The sequence below is a fragment of the Aplysia californica genome, unplaced genomic scaffold (assembly GCF_000002075.1).
Source record: "Aplysia californica isolate F4 #8 unplaced genomic scaffold, AplCal3.0 scaffold00713, whole genome shotgun sequence".
Taxonomy (NCBI): Eukaryota; Metazoa; Mollusca; class Gastropoda; order Aplysiida; family Aplysiidae; genus Aplysia; species Aplysia californica.
This window is the reverse complement of record NW_004797983.1, coordinates 168430-190780: the sequence shown is the minus strand read 5'-3', so window position 1 is coordinate 190780 and position 22351 is coordinate 168430. Positions and strand designations below refer to the sequence as shown.

Sequence of the window (22351 nt, the reverse complement as noted above, 5' to 3'; positions counted from 1 at the left end):
AGCTAGTGGAGACGACTGGAATGTTTTAAATAAAATACAGCAAGTGAAGACGGTTGGAAAACAAAATAAATTACAAATTAGGGAGACGGTTGTAAATAAAATAAAATACAGCCAGTGGAGACCGTTAGAAAAAATAAAATAAAATAGGCCTACAACTAGTGGAGACGGTTGGAAAACTAAAAATATAATACAGGTATTGGAAACTTTTTTAAAATAGAAAATAAAATACAGGTATTGAAGATGGTTGGAAAATATGCAATAACAGTTTGGATAGACGTTTGTAAAATTGGAAATAAAATACAGCTTGTGTTGACGTTTCGAAAATATAAAATAAATTACAGCTAGTGGAGACGGTTATAAAACAGGAAATATTATACAGCTCTAAAGGAGACGGTGGTAAAATAAAAAATAAAATACAGCTAGGGGAGAGGGTTGGAAAATTAAAAAAATAATACAGCTAAGGGAGGTGGTTGTAAAATAGAAAATATAACACAGCTGGTTGAGACAGTTGGAAAATATAAAATATATAACAGTTCAGGGAGACGTTTGTAAAATTGTAAATAAAAAACAACTCACGTTGACGTTTCGAAAGTATAAAAAAAATTATAGCTAAGGGAGATGGTTGTAAAACAGGAAATATTATACAGCTATGAGTGAGACGGTTGGAAAATTAAAAAATAAAACAAAGGTAGGGTAGAGGTTTATAAAATATTTAAAAAATTACAACTAGCGGACACGGTTGGAAAACACACAAAAAGAATACAGCTAAGAGAGACAGTTGTAAAACATAAAATAGAATACAGCTAAGAGAGACAGTTGGAAAACATAAAATAGAATACAGCTAAGAGAGACAGTTGTAAAACATAAAATAGAATACAACTAAGGGAGACGGTTGTAAAACATAAAATAGAATACAGCTAAGAGAGACGGTTGTAAAACATAAAATAGAATACAGCTAAGAGAGACAGTTGTAAAACATAAAATAGAATACAGCTAAGAGAGACAGTTGTAAAACATAAAATAGAATACAGCTAAGGGAGACGGTTGTAAAACATAAAATAGAATACAGCTAAGAGAGACGGTTGTAAAACATAAAATAGAATACAGCTAAGAGAGACAGTTGTAAAACATAAAATAGAATACAGCTAAGAGAGACAGTTGTAAAACATAAAATAGAATACAGCTAAGAGAGACAGTTGTAAAACATAAAATAGAATACAGCTAAGAGAGACAGTTGTAAAACATAAAATAGAATACAGCTAAGAGAGACAGTTGTAAAACATAAAATAGAATACAGCTAAGAGAGACAGTTGTAAAACATAAAATAGAATACAGCTAAGAGAGACGGTTGTAAAACATAAAATAGAATACAGCTAAGGGAGACGGTTGTAAAATAGAAAAATAGAATACAAGTGTTGGGAACAGTTTTGAAATATAAAATAAAATACAGCTCACTGAGACGGTTGCAAAATAGAAAATAGAAAACAGAAAGGTTTGGCTTTTGGAAAATATGAATTAAATTACAGATACTGGAGAGGATTGTAAAATAGTATAAAAAATACTGCCAGTGGAGACGATTGGAGTATATTAAATAAAATACAACTGGTGGAGACGGTTGGAAAACTGAAAATATAATACAGGTATTGGAAACAGTTTTAAAATAGAAAGAAAGTAAAATACAGCTATTGAAGATGGTTAGAAAATATATAATAAATAAAATTCGGGGACACCTTTGTCAAATTTGAAATAAGATACAGCTTGTGTTGACGTTTTGAAAGTATAGAATAAATTACAGCTAGTTGAGACGGTTGGAAAATATAAAATAAATTTCAGTTAGTGGAGACGGTTATAAAACAGGAAATACTATACAGCTAGAGCTAAGGGAGACGTTTAGAAAATGTAAAATAAATTACAGTTAGGGGAGACGGTTGGAAAAAAGAAAATAAATCACAGCTAGGGGAGACGGTTGAAAAATATAAAATAAAATGCATGATGGGGAAACGGTTAAAAAAATAAAATAAAATACAGCTAGTGGAGAAGATGGGAAAAAAAATAGAATACAGGTATTGGAAACAGTTTTAAAATAGCAAATAAACTACAGCTAGGGGAGACGGTTAGAAAATATACAACATAATACAGGAAGGTTAGGCTTTAGGAAAATATGAAATAAATTACACCTACTGGAGACGGTTGTAAAATAGAAAATGAAATACAGCTGGTGAAGATGGTCTGTAAAAATAAAATAAAATACAGCTCGGGGAAACGGTTGAAAAATAGAAAATATAAAAAAGCTAATGGAGTCGATCGTCAAAGAGAAAATAAAATATACCTACTGGAGCCGTTTGGAATATATTAAATAAAATGCAGCTAGTGGAGACGGTTGGAGTATATTAAATAATATATAAATAAAATACAGCTACTGGAGACAGTTGGAGTATATTAAATAAAATACAGCTAGTGAAGATGGTTGGAGTATATTAAATAAAATACAGCAAGTGGAGACGGTTGGAGTATGATAAATAAAAAGAGCCAGTGGAGACGACTGGAGTATAATAAATAAAATATAAATAAAATACAGCAAGTGGAGATGGTTGGAGTATAATTTTTAAATAAAATACAGCTAGTGGACACGGTTGGAAAACTGAAAATATAATACAGCTAAGGGAGACGGTTGTAAAATATAAAATAAAATACAGCTCGTGGAGACGGTTGTAAAATATAAATTATAATACAGCTCGTGGAGACGGTTGTAAAACAGGAAATATTATACCGCTATGAGTGAGACGGTTGGAAAATAAAAAATAAAACGAAGGCAGGCTAGACGTTTATAAATATGAAATAAATTACAGCTAGAGAAGATGGTAGGAAAACAGAAATAGAATACAGCTAAGAGAGACGGTTGTAAAACATAAAATAGAATACAGCTAAGAGAGACGGTTGTAAAACATAAAATAGAATACAGCTAAGAGAGACGGTTGTAAAATATAAAATAGAATACAGCTAAGAGAGACGGTTGGAAAATATAAATTATAATACAGCTAAGGGATACGGTTTTAAAATATAAAATAAAATACAGCTTGCGGAGATGGTTGTAAAATAGAAAATAAAACACAGGTAGTGTAGACATTTGAAAAGTATAAAATAAATTACAGCTACTGGAGACAGTTAGAAAATAGAAAATAAAATGTAAGTAGGGGAAACGGTTTTTAAAAAGAAAAGAAAATACAGCTAGTGGACACGGTTGGAAAATAAAATATAGAGCGCAGGTATTAGAAACGGTTTTAAAATAGAAAGTAAAATACAGTAAAATATAGTGGAGACGTTTGGAATACATTAAATAAAATAGGGCTAGTTGAGACGGTTAGAGTATAAAAAATAAAATACAGCTAGTGGAGATGGTTGTAAAATATAAAATATAATACAGCTTAGGGAGACAGTTGTGAAATATAAAATATAATACAGCTTAGGGAGACGGTTGTGAAATATAAAATATAAAGTAGCTAAGGAAGACGGTTGTAAAATATAAAATATAATACAGCTGAGAGAGACGGTTCTAAAATATAAAATATAATACAGCTTGCGGAGATGGTTGTAAAATATAAAATATAATACAGCTAAGGGAGACGGTTTTAAAATATAAAACAAAATACACCTAAGAGAGATGGTTGTACAATAGAAAATAAAACACAGGTAGGGTAGACGTTTGAAAAGTTTTAAAAATTTATAACTACTGGAGACGGTTGTAAAATATAAAATATAATACAGGTATTGGAAACGGTTTTAAATTAGCAAATAAAATACAGCTAGTGGAAAGGCTGGAAAATACTCCCTGTATAAAAGAAAATACAGTTAATGGAGCCGGTTGTAAAATAGAAAATAAAACACAGGTAGGGTAGACGTTGTAATATAGAAAATAAAATATAGCTAGTTGATACGGTTGGAAAATATAAAATAAAATACAGGTATTGGAAATGATTTTGAATTATTAAATAAAATACAGCCAGTGGACATGGTTGTAAAATAGAAAATATAAAAAAGCTAATGGAGTCGATCGTCAAATAGAAAATAGATTACAGCTACTAGGGACGATAGTAAAATAAAGAAAAAAATACAGCTAGTGGAGACGGTCGGAGTATAATAAATAAAATACAGCTAGTTGAGACAGTTAGAAAATAGAAAATAAAATGCAAGTAGGGGAAACAGTTTTTAATAAGAAAAGAAAATACAGCTAGTTGAGACAGTTAGAAAATAGAAAATAAAATGCAAGTAGGGGAAACAGTTTTTAATAAGAAAAGAAAATACAGCTAGTTGAGACAGTTAGAAAATAGAAAATAAAATGCAAGTAGGGGAAACAGTTTTTAATAAGAAAAGAAAATACAGCTCGTGGAGAAGGTTGGAGAATAAAAAATAGAGCGCAGGTATTGGAAACGTTTTAAAACAAAAAGTAAAATACAGCTAGGGGAGACGGTAGGAAAATAGAAAATATAATACAGGTAGGTTAGGCTTTTGGAAAATATGAAATAAATCACACCTACTGGAGACGGTGGTAAAATAGAAAATTAAATACAGCTGGTGGAGATGGTCCGAAAAAATAAAATAAAATACAGCTAGTGGAGACGGTTGGAATATATTAAATAAAATACAGCTAGTGGAGATGGCCTGAAAAAATAAAATAAAATACAGGTAGTGGAGACGGTTGGAATATATTAAATAAAATACAGCTAGTGGAGATGGCCTGAAAAAATAAAATAAAATACAGCTCAGGGAGACGGTTGAAAAATAGAAAATATAAAAAAGCTAATGGAGTCGATCGTTAAATAGAAAATAGATTACAGCTACTGGGGACGATAGTAAAATAAAGAAAAAAATACAGCAAGTGGAAATGTTCGGAAAACTGAAAATATAATACAGCTGAGGAAGACGGTTGTAAAATATAAAATATAATACAGCTTGTGGAGACGGTTGTAAAATACAAAATAAAATACAGCTTGCAGAGATGGTTGTAAAATATAAAATATAATACAGCTAAGGAAGACGGTTGTAAAATACAAAATAAAATACAGCTAAGAGAGATGGTTGTAAAATATAAAATATAATACAGCTAAGGGATACGGTTTTAAAATATAAAATAAAATGCAGCTTGCAGAGATGGTTGTAAAATAAAAAAAAAAACACAGGTTGAGTAGACGTTTGGAAAGTATAAAATAAATTACAGCTACTGGAGACGGTTGTAATATAGAAAATAAAATATAGCTTGTGGAGACGGTTGGAAAATATAAAATAAAATACAGGTATTGGAAACGATTTTGAGTTAGTAAATAAAATACAGCTAGTGGACATGGTTGTAAAATAGAAAATTTAAAAAAGCTAATGGAGTCGATAGTCAAATAGAGAATAAAATACAGCTAGTGGAGACGTTTGGAATATACTAAATAAAATACAGCTAGTAGAGACGGTTGGAAAACTGAAAATAAAATACAGCTAAGAAGACGGTTCTAAAATATAAAATATAATACAGCTCGCTTAGATGGTTGTAAAATATAAAATATAATACAGCTAAGGGAGACGGTTTTAAAATATAAAATAAAATACAGGTAGGGTAGACGTTTGGAAAGTATCAAATAAATTACAGCTACTGGAGACGGTTGTAATATAGAAAATAAAATATAGCTAGTGGATACGGTTGGAAAATATAAAATAAAATACAGGTATTGGAAACGGTTTTAAGTTAGTAAATAAAATACAGCTAGGGGAGACGGTTGGAAAATATAAAACATAATACAGGTAGGTTAGGCTTTTGGAAAATATGAAATAAATTACACCTACTGGAGACGGTGGTAAAATAGAAAATAAAACACAGCTAGGGGAGACGGTTGAAAAATAGAAAATATAAAAAAGCTACTGGAGTCAATCGTCAAATAGAGAATAAAATACAGGTAGTGGAGATGGTTGGAATATATTAAATAAACCACAGCTAGTTTAGACTGTATAATAAATAAAATACACCTTGTGAAGACGGTTGGAGTATAATAAATAAAATATAAATAAAATACAGGGAGTGGAGACAGTAGGAATATATTAAATAAAATACCGCTAGTGGAGACTGTTGAAGTATTATAAATAAAATACAGCTAGTGGAGACGGTTTAGAGTATAATAAATAAAAGATAAATAAAAGATAAATAAAATACAGCTAGTGGAGATGGTTGGAATATAATTTTAAAAAATACAGCTAGTGGACACGGTTGGAAAACTGAAAATATAATACAGCTTAGGAAGACAGTTGTAAAATATAAAATATAAAACAGCTGAGGGAGACGGTTGTAAAATATAAAATATAATACAGCTTGCGGAGACAGTGGTAAAACAGGAAACATTATACAGCTATGAGTGAGACGGTTGGAAAATAAAACATAAAACAAAGGCAGGCTAGACGTTTATAAATATGAAATAAATTACAGCTAGAGAAGATGGTAGGAAAACAGAAATAGAATACAGCTAAGAGAGACGGTTGTAAAACATAAAATAGAATACAGCTAAGGGAGACGGTTGGAAAATATAAAATAGAATACAGCTAAGGGAGACGGTTGGAAAATATAAAATAAAATACAGCTAAGGGAGACGGTTGGAAAATATAAAATAGAATACAGCTAAGGGAGACGGTTGTAAAATAGAAAATAAAACGCAGGTAGAGACATTTGGAAAGTATAAAATAAATTACAACTAGTGCAGACGGTTTGAAAATATAAAATAAAATACAAGTATGGGAAACGGTTGTAAAATAGAAAATAAAATACAGCTAAGAGAGATAGTTGTAAAATATATTTTAAAATACAGCTAAGGGAGATGATTGTACAATAAATAATAGAATACAGCTAAGAGAGACGGTTGTAAAACATAAAATAAAATACAGCTAAGATAGACGGTTGTAAAATATATTTAAAAATACAGCTAAGAGAGACGGTTGTAAAATAGAAAATAAAATACAGCTAAGAGAGATAGTTGTAAAATAAATTTAAAAATACAGCTAAGGGAGATGATTGTACAATATGAAATAGAATACAGCTAAGGGAGACGGTTGTAAAATAGAAAATAAAACACAGGTAGAGACATTTGGAAAGTATGAAATAAATTACAACTAGTGCAGACGGTTTGAAAATATAAAATAAAATACAAGTATGGGAAACGGTTTTAAAAAAGAAAAGAAAATACAGCTTGCGGAGACAATTGGAAAATATAAAATAAAATATAGCTCCTGGAGACGGTTGTAAAAAAGAAAATATAAATAAACTACTGGAGACAGTCGTAAAATAGAGAATAAAATACAGCTAGTGGAGATGGTTGGAAAATATAAAATAAATTACAGTTCGGGGAGACGTTTGTAAAATTGAAAATAAACTGAAGCTCGTGTTGACGTTTCGAAAGTATTAAAAAAATTACAGCCATGGGAGACGGTTGGAAAATATTTTTTAAATTTCTGCTAGTGGAGACGGTTATAAAACAGGAAATATTATACAGCAAAGGAAACGGTTGTAAAACAAAAAATAAAATACAGCTGGTGGAGATGGTTGTAAAATATAAAATAAAACACAGGAAGGGTAAACGTTTAGAAAATATAAAATAAATTACAGCTAGTGGAGACGGTTGGAAAACAGAAAAATTAATACAGCTGAGAGAGACGGTTGGAATGTTTAAAATAGAATGCGTGATGGGGAAACAGTTTTAAAATAGAAAAGAAAATACAGGTAATAGGGAGGGTTGTTAAATAGAAAATAAAATACAGGTAGGGTAGATGTTTGGAAAGTATAATATAAAATACAGCTACTGGAGACGGTTGTAATATAGAAAATAAAATACAGGTAGGGTAGATGTTTGGAAAGTATAATATAAAATACAGCTACTGGAGACGGTTGTATAGAAAATAAAATACAGGTAGGGTAGATGTTTGGAAAGTATAATATAAAATACAGCTACTGGAGACGGTTGGAAAGTATAATATAAAATACAGGTAGGGTAGATGTTTGGAAAGTATAATATAAAATACAGGTAGGGTAGACGTTTGGAAAGTATAATATAGAATACAGGTAGGGTAGACGTTTGGAAAGTATAATATAAAATACAGGTAGGGTAGACGTTTGGAAAGTATAATACAAAATACAGGTAGGGTAGACGTTTGGAAAGTATAATATAAAATACAGGTAGGGTAGATGTTTGGAAAGTATAATATAAAATACAGGTAGGGTAGATGTTTGGAAAGTATAATATAAAATACAGCTACTGGAGACGGTTGTATAGAAAATAAAATACAGGTAGGGTAGATGTTTGGAAAGTATAATATAAAATACATGTAGGGTAGATGTTTGGAAAGTATAATATAAAATACAGGTAGGGTGGATGTTTGGAAAGTATAATATAAAATACAGGTAGGGTAGATGTTTGGAAAGTATAATATAAAATACAGGTAGGGTAGATGTTTGGAAAGTATAATATAAATACAGCTACTGGAGACGGTTGTAATATAGAAAATAAAATACAGCTACTGGAGACGGTTGTAATATAGAAAATAAAATATAGCTAGTGGAGACGGCTGTAATATAGAAAATAAAATACAGCTAGTGGAGACGGTTGTAATATAGAAAATAAAATATAGCTAGTGGAGACGGCTGTAATATAGAAAATAAAATACAGCTAGTGGAGACGGTTGTAATATAGAAAATAAAATATAGCTAGTGGAGACGGTTGGAAAATATAAAATAAAATACAGGTATTGGAAACAGTTTTAAATTAGTAATTAAAATACAGCTAGGGGAGACGCTGGAAAATACCCCAAAAATAATAAGATTTAATAAAAATTTTAATAAGAAAAGAAAATACAGCTCGTGGAGAAGGTTGGAGAATAAAAAACAGAGCGCAGGTATTGGAAACGTTTTAAAACAAAAAGTAAAATACAGCTAGGGGAGACGGTAGGAAAATAGAAAATATAATACAGGTAGGTTAGGCTTTTGGAAAATATGAAATAAATCACACCTACTGGAGATGGTCGGAAAAAATAAAATAAAATACAGCTAGTGGAGACGGTTGGAATATATTAAATAAAATACAGCTAGTGGAGATGGCCTGAAAAAATAAAATAAAGTACAGCTCAGGGAGACGGTTGAAAAATAGAAAATATAAAAAAGCTAATGGAGTCGATCGTTAAATAGAAAATAGATTACAGCTACTGGGGACGATAGTAAAATAGAGAATAAAATACAGCTAGTGGAGACGGTTGGAAAACTGAAAATATTATACAGCTAAGGAAGACGGTTGTAAAATATAAAATATAATACAGCTTGTGGAGACGGTGTAAACCAGGAAATATTATACAGCTATGAGGAAGACGGCTGGAAAATAAAAATTAAAACAAAGGCAGGCTAGACGTTTATAAAATATGAAATAAATTACAGCTAGTGGAGATGGTTGGAAAACAGAAAAAAATAATACAGCTAAGAGAGACGGTTGGAATGTTTAAAATAGAATGCGGGATGGGGAAACAGTTTTAAAATAGAAAAGAAAAAACAGCTCGTGGAAACGGTTGAAAAATAGAAAATAGATTACAGCTAAGGAAGACGGTTGTAAAATATCAAATATAAAACAGCTAAGGGATATGGTTGTAAAATATCAAATATAAAACAGCTAAGGATCAGACGTTAGTAAAATATCAAATATAAAACAGCTCGCGGAGACGGTTGGAAAGTATAAAATAAATTACAGCTAGTGGAGACGTTTGTAAAATAGAAAATAAAATAAAAGTAGGGGAAACGGTTTTAAAATAGAAAATAGATTACAGCTACTGGGGACGGTCGTAAAATAGAGAATAAAATACAGCTAGCGGAGACGGTTGAAATATAGAAAATAAAATACAGCTCGTGTTGACATTTCGAAAATATAAAATAAATTACAGCTCGTTGAGACGGTTGGAAAATGTAAAATAAATTTCAGCTAGTGGAGACAGTTTTAAAACAGGAAATGATATACAGCTAAGGGACACGGTTGTAAAATATAAAATAAAACACAGGTAGGGTAGACGTTTAGAAAATATAAAATAAATTACAGCTAGGGGAGACGGTTGGAAAATATATTTAAAAATACCTGTAGGGGAAACGGTTTTAAAAAATAAAAGAAAACACAGCTAGTGGAGAAGATGGAAAGAAAAATAGAATACAGGTATTGGAAACAGTTTAAAATAGCAAATAAAATACAGCTAGGGGAGACAGTTGGAAAATATAAAATATATAACAGTTCCGGGAGACGTTGGTAGAATTGTAAATAAAAAACAACTCGTGTTGACATTTCGAAAGTATTTAAAAAATTACAGCAAGTGGAGACGGTTGGAAAATAAAATAAAATACAGCTCGTGGAAATGGTTGGAAAATATAAAATAAAATTACAGCTAAGAGAGACGGTTGGAAAGTTGAAAATAGAATACAGGTAGGGGAAACAATTATAAAATAGAAAATAAAATACAGGTAGGGTAGCCATTTGGAAAATATAAAATAAATTACAGCTAGTGGAGATGGTTGTAAAATATAGAATAGAAACAGGTATTGGAAACGGTTTCAAATTAGCAAATAAAATACAGCTAGTGGAAACGCTGGAAAATAAAATTTAAAAATTACAGCTAGGGCAGATGGTTAGAAAGTAAAAAAAATAATACAGTTAAAGGAGGTGGTTGTAAAATAGAAAATATAATACAGGTAGTTGAGACGGTTGAAAAATAGAAAATACAATACAGCTAGTGGAGACGGTTGGAAAATATAGAATATAATACAGGTAGGTTAGGCTTTAGGAAAATATGAAATAAATTACACCTACTGGAGACGGTTGTTAAATATAAAATAAAATACAGCTAGTGGAGACGGTTGGAAAATATAGAATACAATACAGCTAAGGGAGACGGTTGTAAAATATAGAATATAATACAGGTAGGTTAGGCTTTAGGAAAATATGAAATAAATTACACCTACTGGAGACGGTTGTTAAATATAAAATAAAATACAGCTAGTGGAGACGGTTGGAAAATATAGAATACAATACAGCTAAGGGAGACGGTTGTAAAATATAGAATATAATACTGGTAGGTTAGGCTTTAGGAAAATATGAAATAAATTACACCTACTGGAGACGGTTGAAATTACAGCTAGGGGAGAGGGTTGTAAAACAGAAAATATTACACAGTTATGAAGGAGACGGTGGTAAAAGAAAAAATAAAAGACAGGTAGGTTAGATGTCTGGAAAGTATAAAATAAATTACAGCCAGTGCAGACGGTTGGAAAATAGAAAATAGAATACAGGTATTGGGAACGGTTTTAAAATAGCAAATAAAATACAGCTGGTGGAAACGCTGGAAATACAAAATAAATTACAGCTAGGGGAGATGGTTGGAAAATTAAAAAAAAATAATACAGCTAAGGGAGGTGGTTGTAAAATAGAAAATATAACACAGCTGGTTGAGACAGTTGGAAAATAAAAAATAGATTACAGCTACTGAGGACTGTAGTAAAATACATAATAATACACAGCTAGTGGAGACGGTTGGAAAACAGAAAAATATAACAGCTTAGAGAGACGGTTGTAAAATATGAAATAAATTACAGCTAGTGGAGACGGTGGGAAAATAGAAAATAGAATACAGGTATTGGAAACGGTTTTAAATTAGAAAATAAATTACTGCTAGTAGGGACGGTCGGAATATGTTAAATAAAATACAGCTAGTTGGGACAGTTGTAAAATATAAGATATAACACATCTAAGGCCTTAGCTAAGGAAGGTGGCTGTAAATAAGAAAATAATATACAGGGAGGGGAGACAGTTAAAAAATACAAAATAAAATACAGCTAGTGGGTATGGTTAGAGTATATTAAATAAAATACAACTAATGGAGACAGTTGGAAAACTAAAAATATAATACAGGTATTGGAAACAGTTTTAAAATAGAAAATAAAATACAGCTATTGAAGAGGATTGGAAAATATAAAATAAATAACAGTTCGGATAGACGTTTGTAAAATTGGAAATAAAATACAGCTCGGGTTGACGTTTGGAAAGTATAAAATAAAATACACCTCGTGGAGACGGTTGGAAAATATAAAAAGTAATTAGAACTCTAAAAAGAAAGAGACAGTACTGAAATTAATTTGCCACTGTGATTCAGCCAATTGTGACCTCAGTGCTTTTTTGTCGTACCTCCATTTTTTTAACATTGAAAATAATAATATGACTCTTTCTTAAGCTCACTCTTTGTTATGAACTGTTTTCACTGTTTTCAAAAAAATGGAAGCCAATGGCCTTTCTAAAATCAAGGATTCTGTTGGGATCAACGACTGAAAACAGACCTTGCAATCTCTGGCATTTCACATATTTCCTTCAGTTCACTCCCAAGTCTAGACATTCTGTTCAAATGTGTCTAATGGTAAAATCTGTACGTGTGTAAGATGATGAGTCAGATTATTAGTACATCTCAAGTACTAGCAGCTAACTGTTTGTATCGTTGTTATATATATATATATATATATATATATATATACATCAGAACTGTTATATATATACATCAGCACTGTCACAAGCAATTCACGGTTCATGGAAATCCAATTTCTGAGAAATTTCCAAGTTTACATCTTCTCAAAGCGCTATAAATTAGAAGATGCACCTTTCAACATCATCAAAATGCAGTAGTTTGATGCTATGGTCAAGGCGTACAGTTTTCTTCCTGTTCATGACTCCTGATAGATCTACTGCCAGGAACAACAAATAGTTCTTGATCCCTGACGTAAAAAGTGCCCAAACGGACTTAGTTTTTGTAAGTGTTTTATGGAACTTGTAACACAATAAGGTCATATAAGTGCCGAAGATTAGAGGTGTTACAAGAGAGTAACAAACACAAAACAGAAGGAGGAGAGATAAGGACAATAGATGTTTGATAGGAAAGAAGAAGCAAACCAAACCAGACCACCCACCAACAACCTAATAACCTATGGCAAACTCAAGAACTCAAAATAAAAAAAAGAAACGAGCTTCACAATTTTCACCAACATAGTTTATTTCGTGTCAGCAAACTCAGTCCCTAAAGTCCTCCACATGCGGTGACTTTTCGGACCGTCCACACATACAGTGCGTCACTCGTGACAGTCTAGTGGCGCTGCTATAGCCAATCAAGCAGACAATTTTAATAAAAAGCACTGAAAAAAAAATCTTGGGCTCATACAAAGCCATAATTTAGTCAAAAGTTTTTGCCACGTTTGACAGAATCTCTTAACAGGCTAGTTTACAACTTTGTGAAAGGCAAGATATTTATAGAATAATATAGCAAATTTGGCATATTAAGAAAAATTGTAAGAAAAAACATAAAACAGAGAGAGGGAACCCTCAACAGCTTTAAAAAAAACCCGGAATAAAAGCAGGAACAAATAGCATAAGAAAAGACATTGCGCCAAACACACAAGACATTGCGCCAAACACAAGACATTGCGCCAAACACACAAGACATTGCACCAAACACAAGACATTGCACCAAACACACAAGACATTGCGCCAAACACAAGACATTGCACCAAACACAAGACATTGCGCCAAACACACAAGACATTGCGCCAAACACACAAGACATTGCGCCAAACACACAAGACATTGCACCAAACACAAGACATTGCACCAAACACACAAGACATTGTGCCAAACACAAGACATTGTGCCAAACACAAGACATTGCGCCAAACACAAGACATTGCACCAAACACAAGACATTGCACCAAACACAAGACATTGCGCCAAACACAAGACATTGCGCCAAACACAAGACATTGCGCCAAACACAAGACATTGCACCAAACACAAGACATTGCGCCAAACACAAGACATTGCGCCAAACACACAAGACATTGCGCCAAACACAAGACATTGCGCCAAACACAAGACATTGCGCCAAACACAAGACATTGCACCAAACACAAGACATTGCGCCAAACACAAGACATTGCACCAAACACAAGACATTGCGCCAAACACAAGACATTGCGCCAAACACAAGACATTGCGCCAAACACACAAGACATTGCGCCAAACACAAGACATTGCGCCAAACACAAGACATTGCACCAAACACAAAATTTTACAAAATTACCAAACTACCTTGAGCACTGCCCTCTAGGAAACTCCAAGCCAAGAACTCGCCACAACATTTTTACCAAACAAAAAGTTATCGTATCTAGCTACAATTCAATAACACAACACAGCATGAAGCAAAACACGGAAACCAAACCGAGAAAGTTGTGAATCTATGACACAAGCCAAGCACTTTCCTCCATCACAGATTTGTCGTCATCACTACGTCACAGAACAGTAAAATCCCTGCCCCTCTCAAATTCACACACGGTCGCTTTTAAAGACAAGCGGGCTAACCCAGATTTTGGGGGTTTCCAGAAATCTTGACCTACACCAAAAGTGGGCATTGCCCGACCTATAGGAGAAGTTTGGTTTCATTGGTGTGTATATTTGTTTGGTTTTAGAGAAAACTCTCCCTGTCTTTTAAAGAAACTGAACAAGGGGCAAAAAATGTAAACATTCGGTTTTCTCAAAACAGCATTTTTCGGGATAGCCCCCTTGTGCTTAAAAGCGGCCATGTATATAATAAAGCGCCATTCTTAGACATATATTTTCTTGTTAAGTACAACTTTGAAGCAAAAATACGATTACATTTACAAAGTATTTCATTTATGGTACAGGGTACTTGACATTCCCAAAGTTTCCATCTTTCTCCGCGGCAGTAAAAAGTTTTAGGCCAGGAAAATAAAGAAATGTGAGGGGGGAAAAATCTGCTTTTTAAAAGTTTTAGTAAGGTTTTTACAGCGCTTGCAACTGCATAAGGTCATTTTAAAAATCTGCTTTCTTTTTGAAAAAAGAGACAGAACCAGAAAGACTTTTCCGTCTCCAATAGCATCAGCTCTTCTTCAACGGCCCACGGACACCACAAAGAAATAAACAGCCTTGTTGAGGTAAATAACAACTCCCGTCATGTCTTCAGGAAAAGACACACCATCTATTAGTTGAGTAAAACAAAGCTGAAAGATTTATTGTCCTATAAGTGTTTGTGGTATGGTAGTGGTGTTACTGTATAGTCATATTGTACTATATAAGGTGCAGGCTTGCCAACTGTCGAGAATTTCTCAAGATTGCACCAAATTCGGCAATCTGGGAATTGGAGAGGGCATTAAAACGCTACTTGACTTAATTTTTGTTCGTTGTCATTTCAGTCACACAGCCAGTAGTACAAAACACCCCATCTGGTCACACATTTTGTGACCAGAACGGATAATTTTCACCGTCGCATTATTGCGCCACGTGACCACAAATTGTTACTTTGATGCCATAACATTGAAGTGTCCCTGACTGCGTTTTGAAAAAGTTGTCAAGCCAAAGGGTGGAACCTGCTTGTGAAACGTCTCTCTCCAACACAACCGGACGAAGAGAGGGCAAAACTTTGGAAAACTCGACGTACACATTTCAAGAAGATCCCGGCATTGAGTATTAAAAAGGAGCAGCTGCTGCCAAGTTGTGGCATTTGTGATCATTGCAAGCTGTTAGTTCATTTACATCTCTACTTTTCTCTCTTTCCCAAGCTACCAACCTAGGAAGTAAGCTCTATAACTTCTCTTTCTCAGATGAGACTGTGGATCATCACCTGTCCCAATGCACAGCCATAAATGACATCAGAATTATCACTACATGGCATTGGACAGAAGGGCGAGATCCCAGCTGTTGCTGGATCGATAACAACAGCAACAACAACAACAACCCTTCCTCCTGGGGTGTTTCAGGTCATCATCTACTCATGATGGACCAACAACTATTGTCATTATCATCATTATTCAAGAAAACCACATGCACTACAATCCTGACCACCTGCGCTAACAGCACAAATATATACATGTTTGTAGAACTAAGCAACATACCAATGCTGATTACATAAATGCCTGTGCTCCAAACGAGCACGTCAGCTTCCATAGAAAATTGCATAAAAGTTTTGCAGTACATCAATGGAAAGCCAAAATGTCTGTTACTAGAACTTTGGTCGATTTCTGTCCCGTAGCTATGTCTTTATCTCCTCCGTCATACACTATGACATTTACACATAACTCAAAAAAAAAAAAAGGAAACTGTACAGTACACATACAAAAGTAGTCAACACGGTATATCTAACAATTGTATGTACCAAAATATTCACAAACTTTTTCATATTGTATAGATAAAACATTTGTGTATGTACGTTCCAAATGCAAGAAGGAAAAACATTTCACCAAAGTCAGATACAGAGAAAAACAAAGAAAACATTGTGTTTGTATTGCAGTCGAGAAGAAATCATTGCAAATGTCCATGACAAATAAGGTGCCTACAAACTATCCCTTGAGAGAGCAACACAGACTTCAACATAAGTTAAGGACCACTTGCAAATTTGGCTAAAATTCCCCGAGGATTTCCGTGCTGCACGTGGTGGTTTTGCCCCTTTAGGAAGCTTTACAGTACGCATTGGTAGCCCATAACGATTAACACTTTCCGAACAAAACATTTCTAAAAATTCCGAGCTGTCTTTTTTTCGGATTTTTAAAAGTCAGGGCTGTCTGTCAAGGCAGTCCTTGAACTTATGGTGAAGTCTGTACCAAGGTGCAGGGATAATTTGCCGGTGTACTCTAGAACTCTTCGCCTCAGTATCTTTGACATTCACAACCTGTTTTTATATTTGTACGGACCATGCTCATTTGTATCACCTCATGCTTTTATATTAAGTAGTTCCGACAAAATACAACAGAGTAGCCTGTTTTGATTACAGTTAATAGTGACCGAACACCCAAAGAGAAACGGTTTTTGCCCGTAAAATTATCTTTTGGTTTTCTTTTCCTCCAATCGAAATGTTACTTTCTTTTTAAGACATTTATCAGAACATTTCTCATCCACGTTTGCCGTAGAAGGACGGAACCAACGGGAAGTGGTCTCAACAACAGAGAAGTATTTCATTGTTCCAATCACATCAGTCCTTCCTTCCTCTTCTCTTTCATGTCAAGAGGCGGTCATCCTCTAACTCCCTACCTGACATTTACACCCACATATAAAGAATCATCCCTCACCTCATGAGAGAATTTATACAACTCAGAAAAGTCCACACCAAACTCAAAAGTGGGAGGACCAGGACACTCCAGATGCCACTACCTCGACAATTGTGAGCCAACTGAAAGAAAACATGGCCGCTTCACTCGATAAATATGTTCCGACTACGCAACAAAAAATGATAGCAACTCTGGGAAAATTTGGAGCAGAGGTACCTAGAGCAGGGGGCTATTTAGAGGTGAACTTTCTGCACTCGTGAGACGATGGGAAATTCTTTAAGGACGCGAGAGACAAATAGGCCTATATCGTCGCATCAGATTCGACCTATTTTGTCCAAAGTGTGCTCAACTATAGAGGGAACCACAGAGGGCACTGTGGACAAAGTAGTTCTGAGGCAGCAATATTGGTGAATTACATTCTGAACCGCCATACACAAACTAGAGACATAAATTTGCATAAATATTTCATGGCGGCACGTTGTAGCCTGTCTGTCAAAGTTTCGGATAAATAGACAAGGAAGGAGCCTTGCCCAAACATCTCACATGGAATGGGTATATTTGTACAAGTAAATCTTCCAGTGTAAATAAAATTGTCTTGTGTTATGAAAAAATAAAAGTAAAGGAAAACAAGGAACATTAGAATAGTAATAAATATGTCACACAACCATTATTTAAATCACAGAACCGTTTCAACTTTTCATTAACTCGGTAAGTTCTGGCACACATGCTGTCATTTTAACCCTTTACGAGCACAAACCACGGGGACATTGTGATATTCTGGCGGTCATTCAACAAAATGTACGCGAAGGTCTTTGCTATCAGCACAAACTGTCGTGAACCATAGCTGGAGGAAAATGCCGTTCTTCTTTGCTTTTCTGTACGTTTACACGACATTGCAGACCATACACACCTTTAGAATGATGGGGTTTTAACTTTACTTTTTGCCACAACTGATTTACACACTACACATTACCGACACTACACATTACTGACACACTACACATTACTGACACAGATGCCCAGCACACTGGATCAATCTCACCTGTAGTGCTTCAGTTTGAAACTTAACAAGTAGGTCTACCTGTAGGAATCAACCCACTTTAGACTTTAAGTATGACAGTTTGAATCTTGGAATCCCGTATTCTCAAATGTTTTCGTCGCGGAGTTAAAAACCCTATCATTCTAAGGACGGGAATGGTCGCTGATACATCAACCACCAACAAACATTTTCCTGTCAATGTGGGGAGAACTCGCGACCTCACAGCTTTCTTGTCTGTCTCGATATTTAACAACAGAGAAAAGAGTTCACAACAAAGTGAGGGCTACAAAAAAGGAGATAAAAAAAGACAGCTCGGAGGTCGCGAACTCATCGCCTTCTTCATCACCATGAGAGTCTACTCGTGCGGACTCGCGTCTTTCTCGGTTTTCTGCTGTCCTTTTCCTGCACTCCAATCATAGGGATAAGCACTCTGCCTTCAAAAACATCCATAAAGACAGTGCTAAACTAGTTTTTTTTAAAAACAAAACAAAGTTTTAAAAATAAACAAATGTGAGGCAGCGTGGTGAAATCAGGCGCTCGTCAAAAGGATGAAAAAGAAGAAATCAGCGTTTTCCTGCTTGTGGCCAATTTGTATCTCATTTCTGTTTTTAGGCCCATCACCTTTTAAGCTCATTTAAAAACACATTCCTGTTTGGATTTTACTGACAAATGTTGCTTAAAAGACATAAAAATGTCATTATGCAGTTCCCACGGACTCTCAAGCTTTGGAAGTCCCCTAACTTTAGCGGACGTTTTCAACCTAATTTTACCTCCTCTGAATTTAGGCAACCCCCGCCCCCTTCAATTGAAAATATCTTCTCAGCTTCTACTTAAGACAGATGAATATTTTTGTCATAGAAAGCAAGACAAATGAACAAGCTTTTAGATACCAATAACTCTATATATACCCAAAAATTGACAAGTGCTAATTCCACTGCGCCGTGACACAAATCATTCGTGAAACATTCTACATGTAAAACATCCTCACACAGTTTTATGTACACAAATGGAATACAATATAATCACAAATGTAATAAAGTGTATTCACAAATATAACAGAATTATAGAATAGATTCAACCTGAAATAGAAAATCCTCCTGATCACATTGGAATGTAACTGGTACTTGCACAGAACGCAGTCCGTAAAAGTCGATTCAAAATAGTCTGAAAGTTACACGAGGGAATGCACACACAGATTATTTTATATATATATATATCCTCTCATGCTTATACATACTCCAGGAACTTGCACACACACACACACACACACACACAGACCCACATCCAGAGGTACACATCACAACATGGTAAATACGTTTGTTTTTTTCCTGCGCCCCTCCAATACTGATGTGACGACATTAGCAATATGTGATATACACAACAACAAGAGTGGCACCACAGAACAGACACTGGTGTCGACCAGAGACACCCAGCGGAATGCTGTCTGGTCAAACACCAAACGAATGTGCCAACATCTCGACAACAAAGGTTTATCTCAACTTAACTAGTCTTATGACCTCATCTCATCATTTAGGGGTCACCTCTGCCCAGCGGTCCTGATCGCGTGAACTAGCAGCCACTGTTCCAGCACACCCTGACATTTTCCCCTATACAGTAGAACACGGATAGGTCGAACGTAGAAGACTCGAAATCACACAACTGTCGAACTGTACCTGTGGCTCTGGGTTTTTTTCTTCTTTCTCTTTGTAAGATATCCCTTGAACTACGGATCCCTTGAACTACCGAGGCCGGATTCAAGCTATCCGTGATTTACCGTATTTCTAACCTGTCCTAGGCAGCCCCTGTCTAGCACAGTCATGCTCAGGTTTTTTTGTGACAATTCAGCCTCAAAAACTGTTCACAGCAGTCGCTTGCCACAAACTTTTCCACTTACCCTTCTATAAAATGAGTGAACTTTCAATCAATGCAAAGAAACTCTTGTGATACTTGTGATAAATATAACAATTTTTATGGGCATGAGATAAAAACATAGAACTAAAAATTCAGATTTGAAACTGTGCGTTGACTTTGTCAAGTCCAGTAAGTGACCATAACTCACGACCTTGTCTCTGACGGCCATCTGTCTATAGCCCAGTTTTACGGCACTTACAACACGATATGGCCATACAACTGCTTTCATGACCCAAGTAAAAATCCTCTAGAAACATAAAAATACAAAAATGGTCTTTGATGTGAAAAAAAACCCAAAGACCGAAGCCGGAGCAAAGCTGATGATGTGACCACTGGGTCTGTAGTGACCCCCCTGCCACGACCATCACAGCTAACGACTGTCTGCCGGCTGGCAAGTTACCAAGGGGAACCACTCCGTCACTTGTCCGTCACTTCTCCTTCACTCCTCCGTCACTTGTCCTTCACTTCATTTCTCCGTCACTTCTCCGTCACTCCTCCTTCACTCCTCCGTCACTTCTCCGTCACTCCTCCGTCACTCCTCCGTCACTCCTCCGTCACTCCTCTGTCACTTCTCCGTCACTTGTCCGTCACTTCTCCTTCACTCCTCCGTCACTTCTTGCCCAGTCTCGCCTCCTCCTCCCTGCCAAGGAAAAACATACAAAAAGTTGAAACTTTGAGATAAAAAAATAGAAATAAGAATAAATATAAATATAAAGAAATGATAACTATAATAATAATGCACATGATTTCTATAGTGCAAACTCTGGTACAATACAGCTCTAGGCCATTGACAACCCCTTCACCTGGACATAACATACAAGTGAGTGAACGTACATAACCGTGCTCACAAACACACTTTCGATTAACTCTAAAGGCCCGGTTACACGTAACGATAAATTGTACACAAACTGGACGATCTAGGGATCATACGATAAATCGTTAGGTGTAACCACAAAATTGTACAAAATTTAGACGATTGATTGCGAACGATGGTTTGGAGACTCGGTCGAGAAATTAAGCGCTGCTTGATGTTTTATGTGAGATCACGTTCAGATGTGAGGGAGACGCACTGTGACGTAGATCAGATTCACTTTGAAATTTGCCGCCGCGTAGAATTAAACTCAGGACTCAAATTTTTTTTTATAATTACCGTACGTAAAAACTGATTTTATATTCGGAATCAGCATCACAAAATAAGCCCAGTTGCTCACGGTGAACCTGATTTGGAGCGTTATTATTTATATGTTAGCAATTTTTAGTTGATCGTCACTATTGTGAAGCTGTACATCAAGGTCACTCGGTGCGTCACACATCTGCAGTCAAGTCAAAGCTTCCGGTTCTACACACAACACGGTTGGCCTACTGTATGGCCTCCACAGCTTACTAGATTGTCTCCCTTTTCTAAAGACACTGTTCTGCTATATCAAAATGTACAAGGGAAAGGGGGCGGGTTTCTAGAGGTGGTGTTCGCCTTTCATTCATTAGGTCCAGAGCTCGAAACCTTCACATAGAGTGCAGGTAAATCGCTGTCGTATCAAAGAGACATGGTGGCTTTATGACGAGGAATCTCCACAATCGATAGAAAATTGGACGATAGATTGGAACGTGTAAACAGACAACACAGTTCGATAAAACGGACAGTTCTCTCATATGACGAAACTGATACTATTTATCGTTGCGTGTAACCGGGGCTTGACATTTGAGGGTTTTTTTAGTTTTAGTAAGAGTTTTACGGTACTTGCAACACAATAAGATCATATAAATGCCGAAGATTAGAAGTGTGGTTTGCTCCTTCTTTCCTAATCAAACATCTATCGTCCTGATCTCTCCTCCTTCTTTTTTGTGTTTGTTACTCTCTTATAACACCTCTAATCTTCAGCACATACATAGCCTGTTTTAAGTGTCTGTGTTGCAAGTGCCGTAAAAACTCTTACTAAAACTACAAAACTAAAACAAAAACAAAACACTGTCTTACTTGGCCTGTGCCTCCCTCCTCTCGATGAGCGCTCTCTTCCAGGCCGGCATGTCCTTGAACCGGGCCTCGTAGTCCTCCACCTGAAACAGCGATGGGTGGACCACTGGTTAGCGAGTTCACACTCGTCTATTACGGTATGTAAAGTAAGTGTCGGTGACACGAGGTGTCAGTTCCCATTCAACTATAATGTCATGCAAGTGTCGGTGACACGAGGTGTCAGTTCCCATTCAACTATAATGTCATGCAAGTGTCGGTGACACGAGGTGTCAGTTCCCATTCAACTATAATGTCA

The 22351-nt window shown here is 35.1% G+C and overlaps 1 protein-coding gene across 1 annotated transcript in view; it reads right to left on the bottom strand.

Moving 5' to 3' along the window:
• Nucleotides 1–20619: 20619 nt before the first annotated feature.
• Nucleotides 20620–22351, bottom strand: part of LOC101845722 (espin) — a gene marked incomplete in the record, with an annotated part of 54107 nt that continues 52375 nt past the window's right edge. The window contains 2 exon segments of the mRNA XM_035972500.1: nt 20620–20724; nt 22060–22139. Of these exon segments, the coding sequence (XP_035828393.1) occupies nt 20694–20724; nt 22060–22139 (111 nt within the window).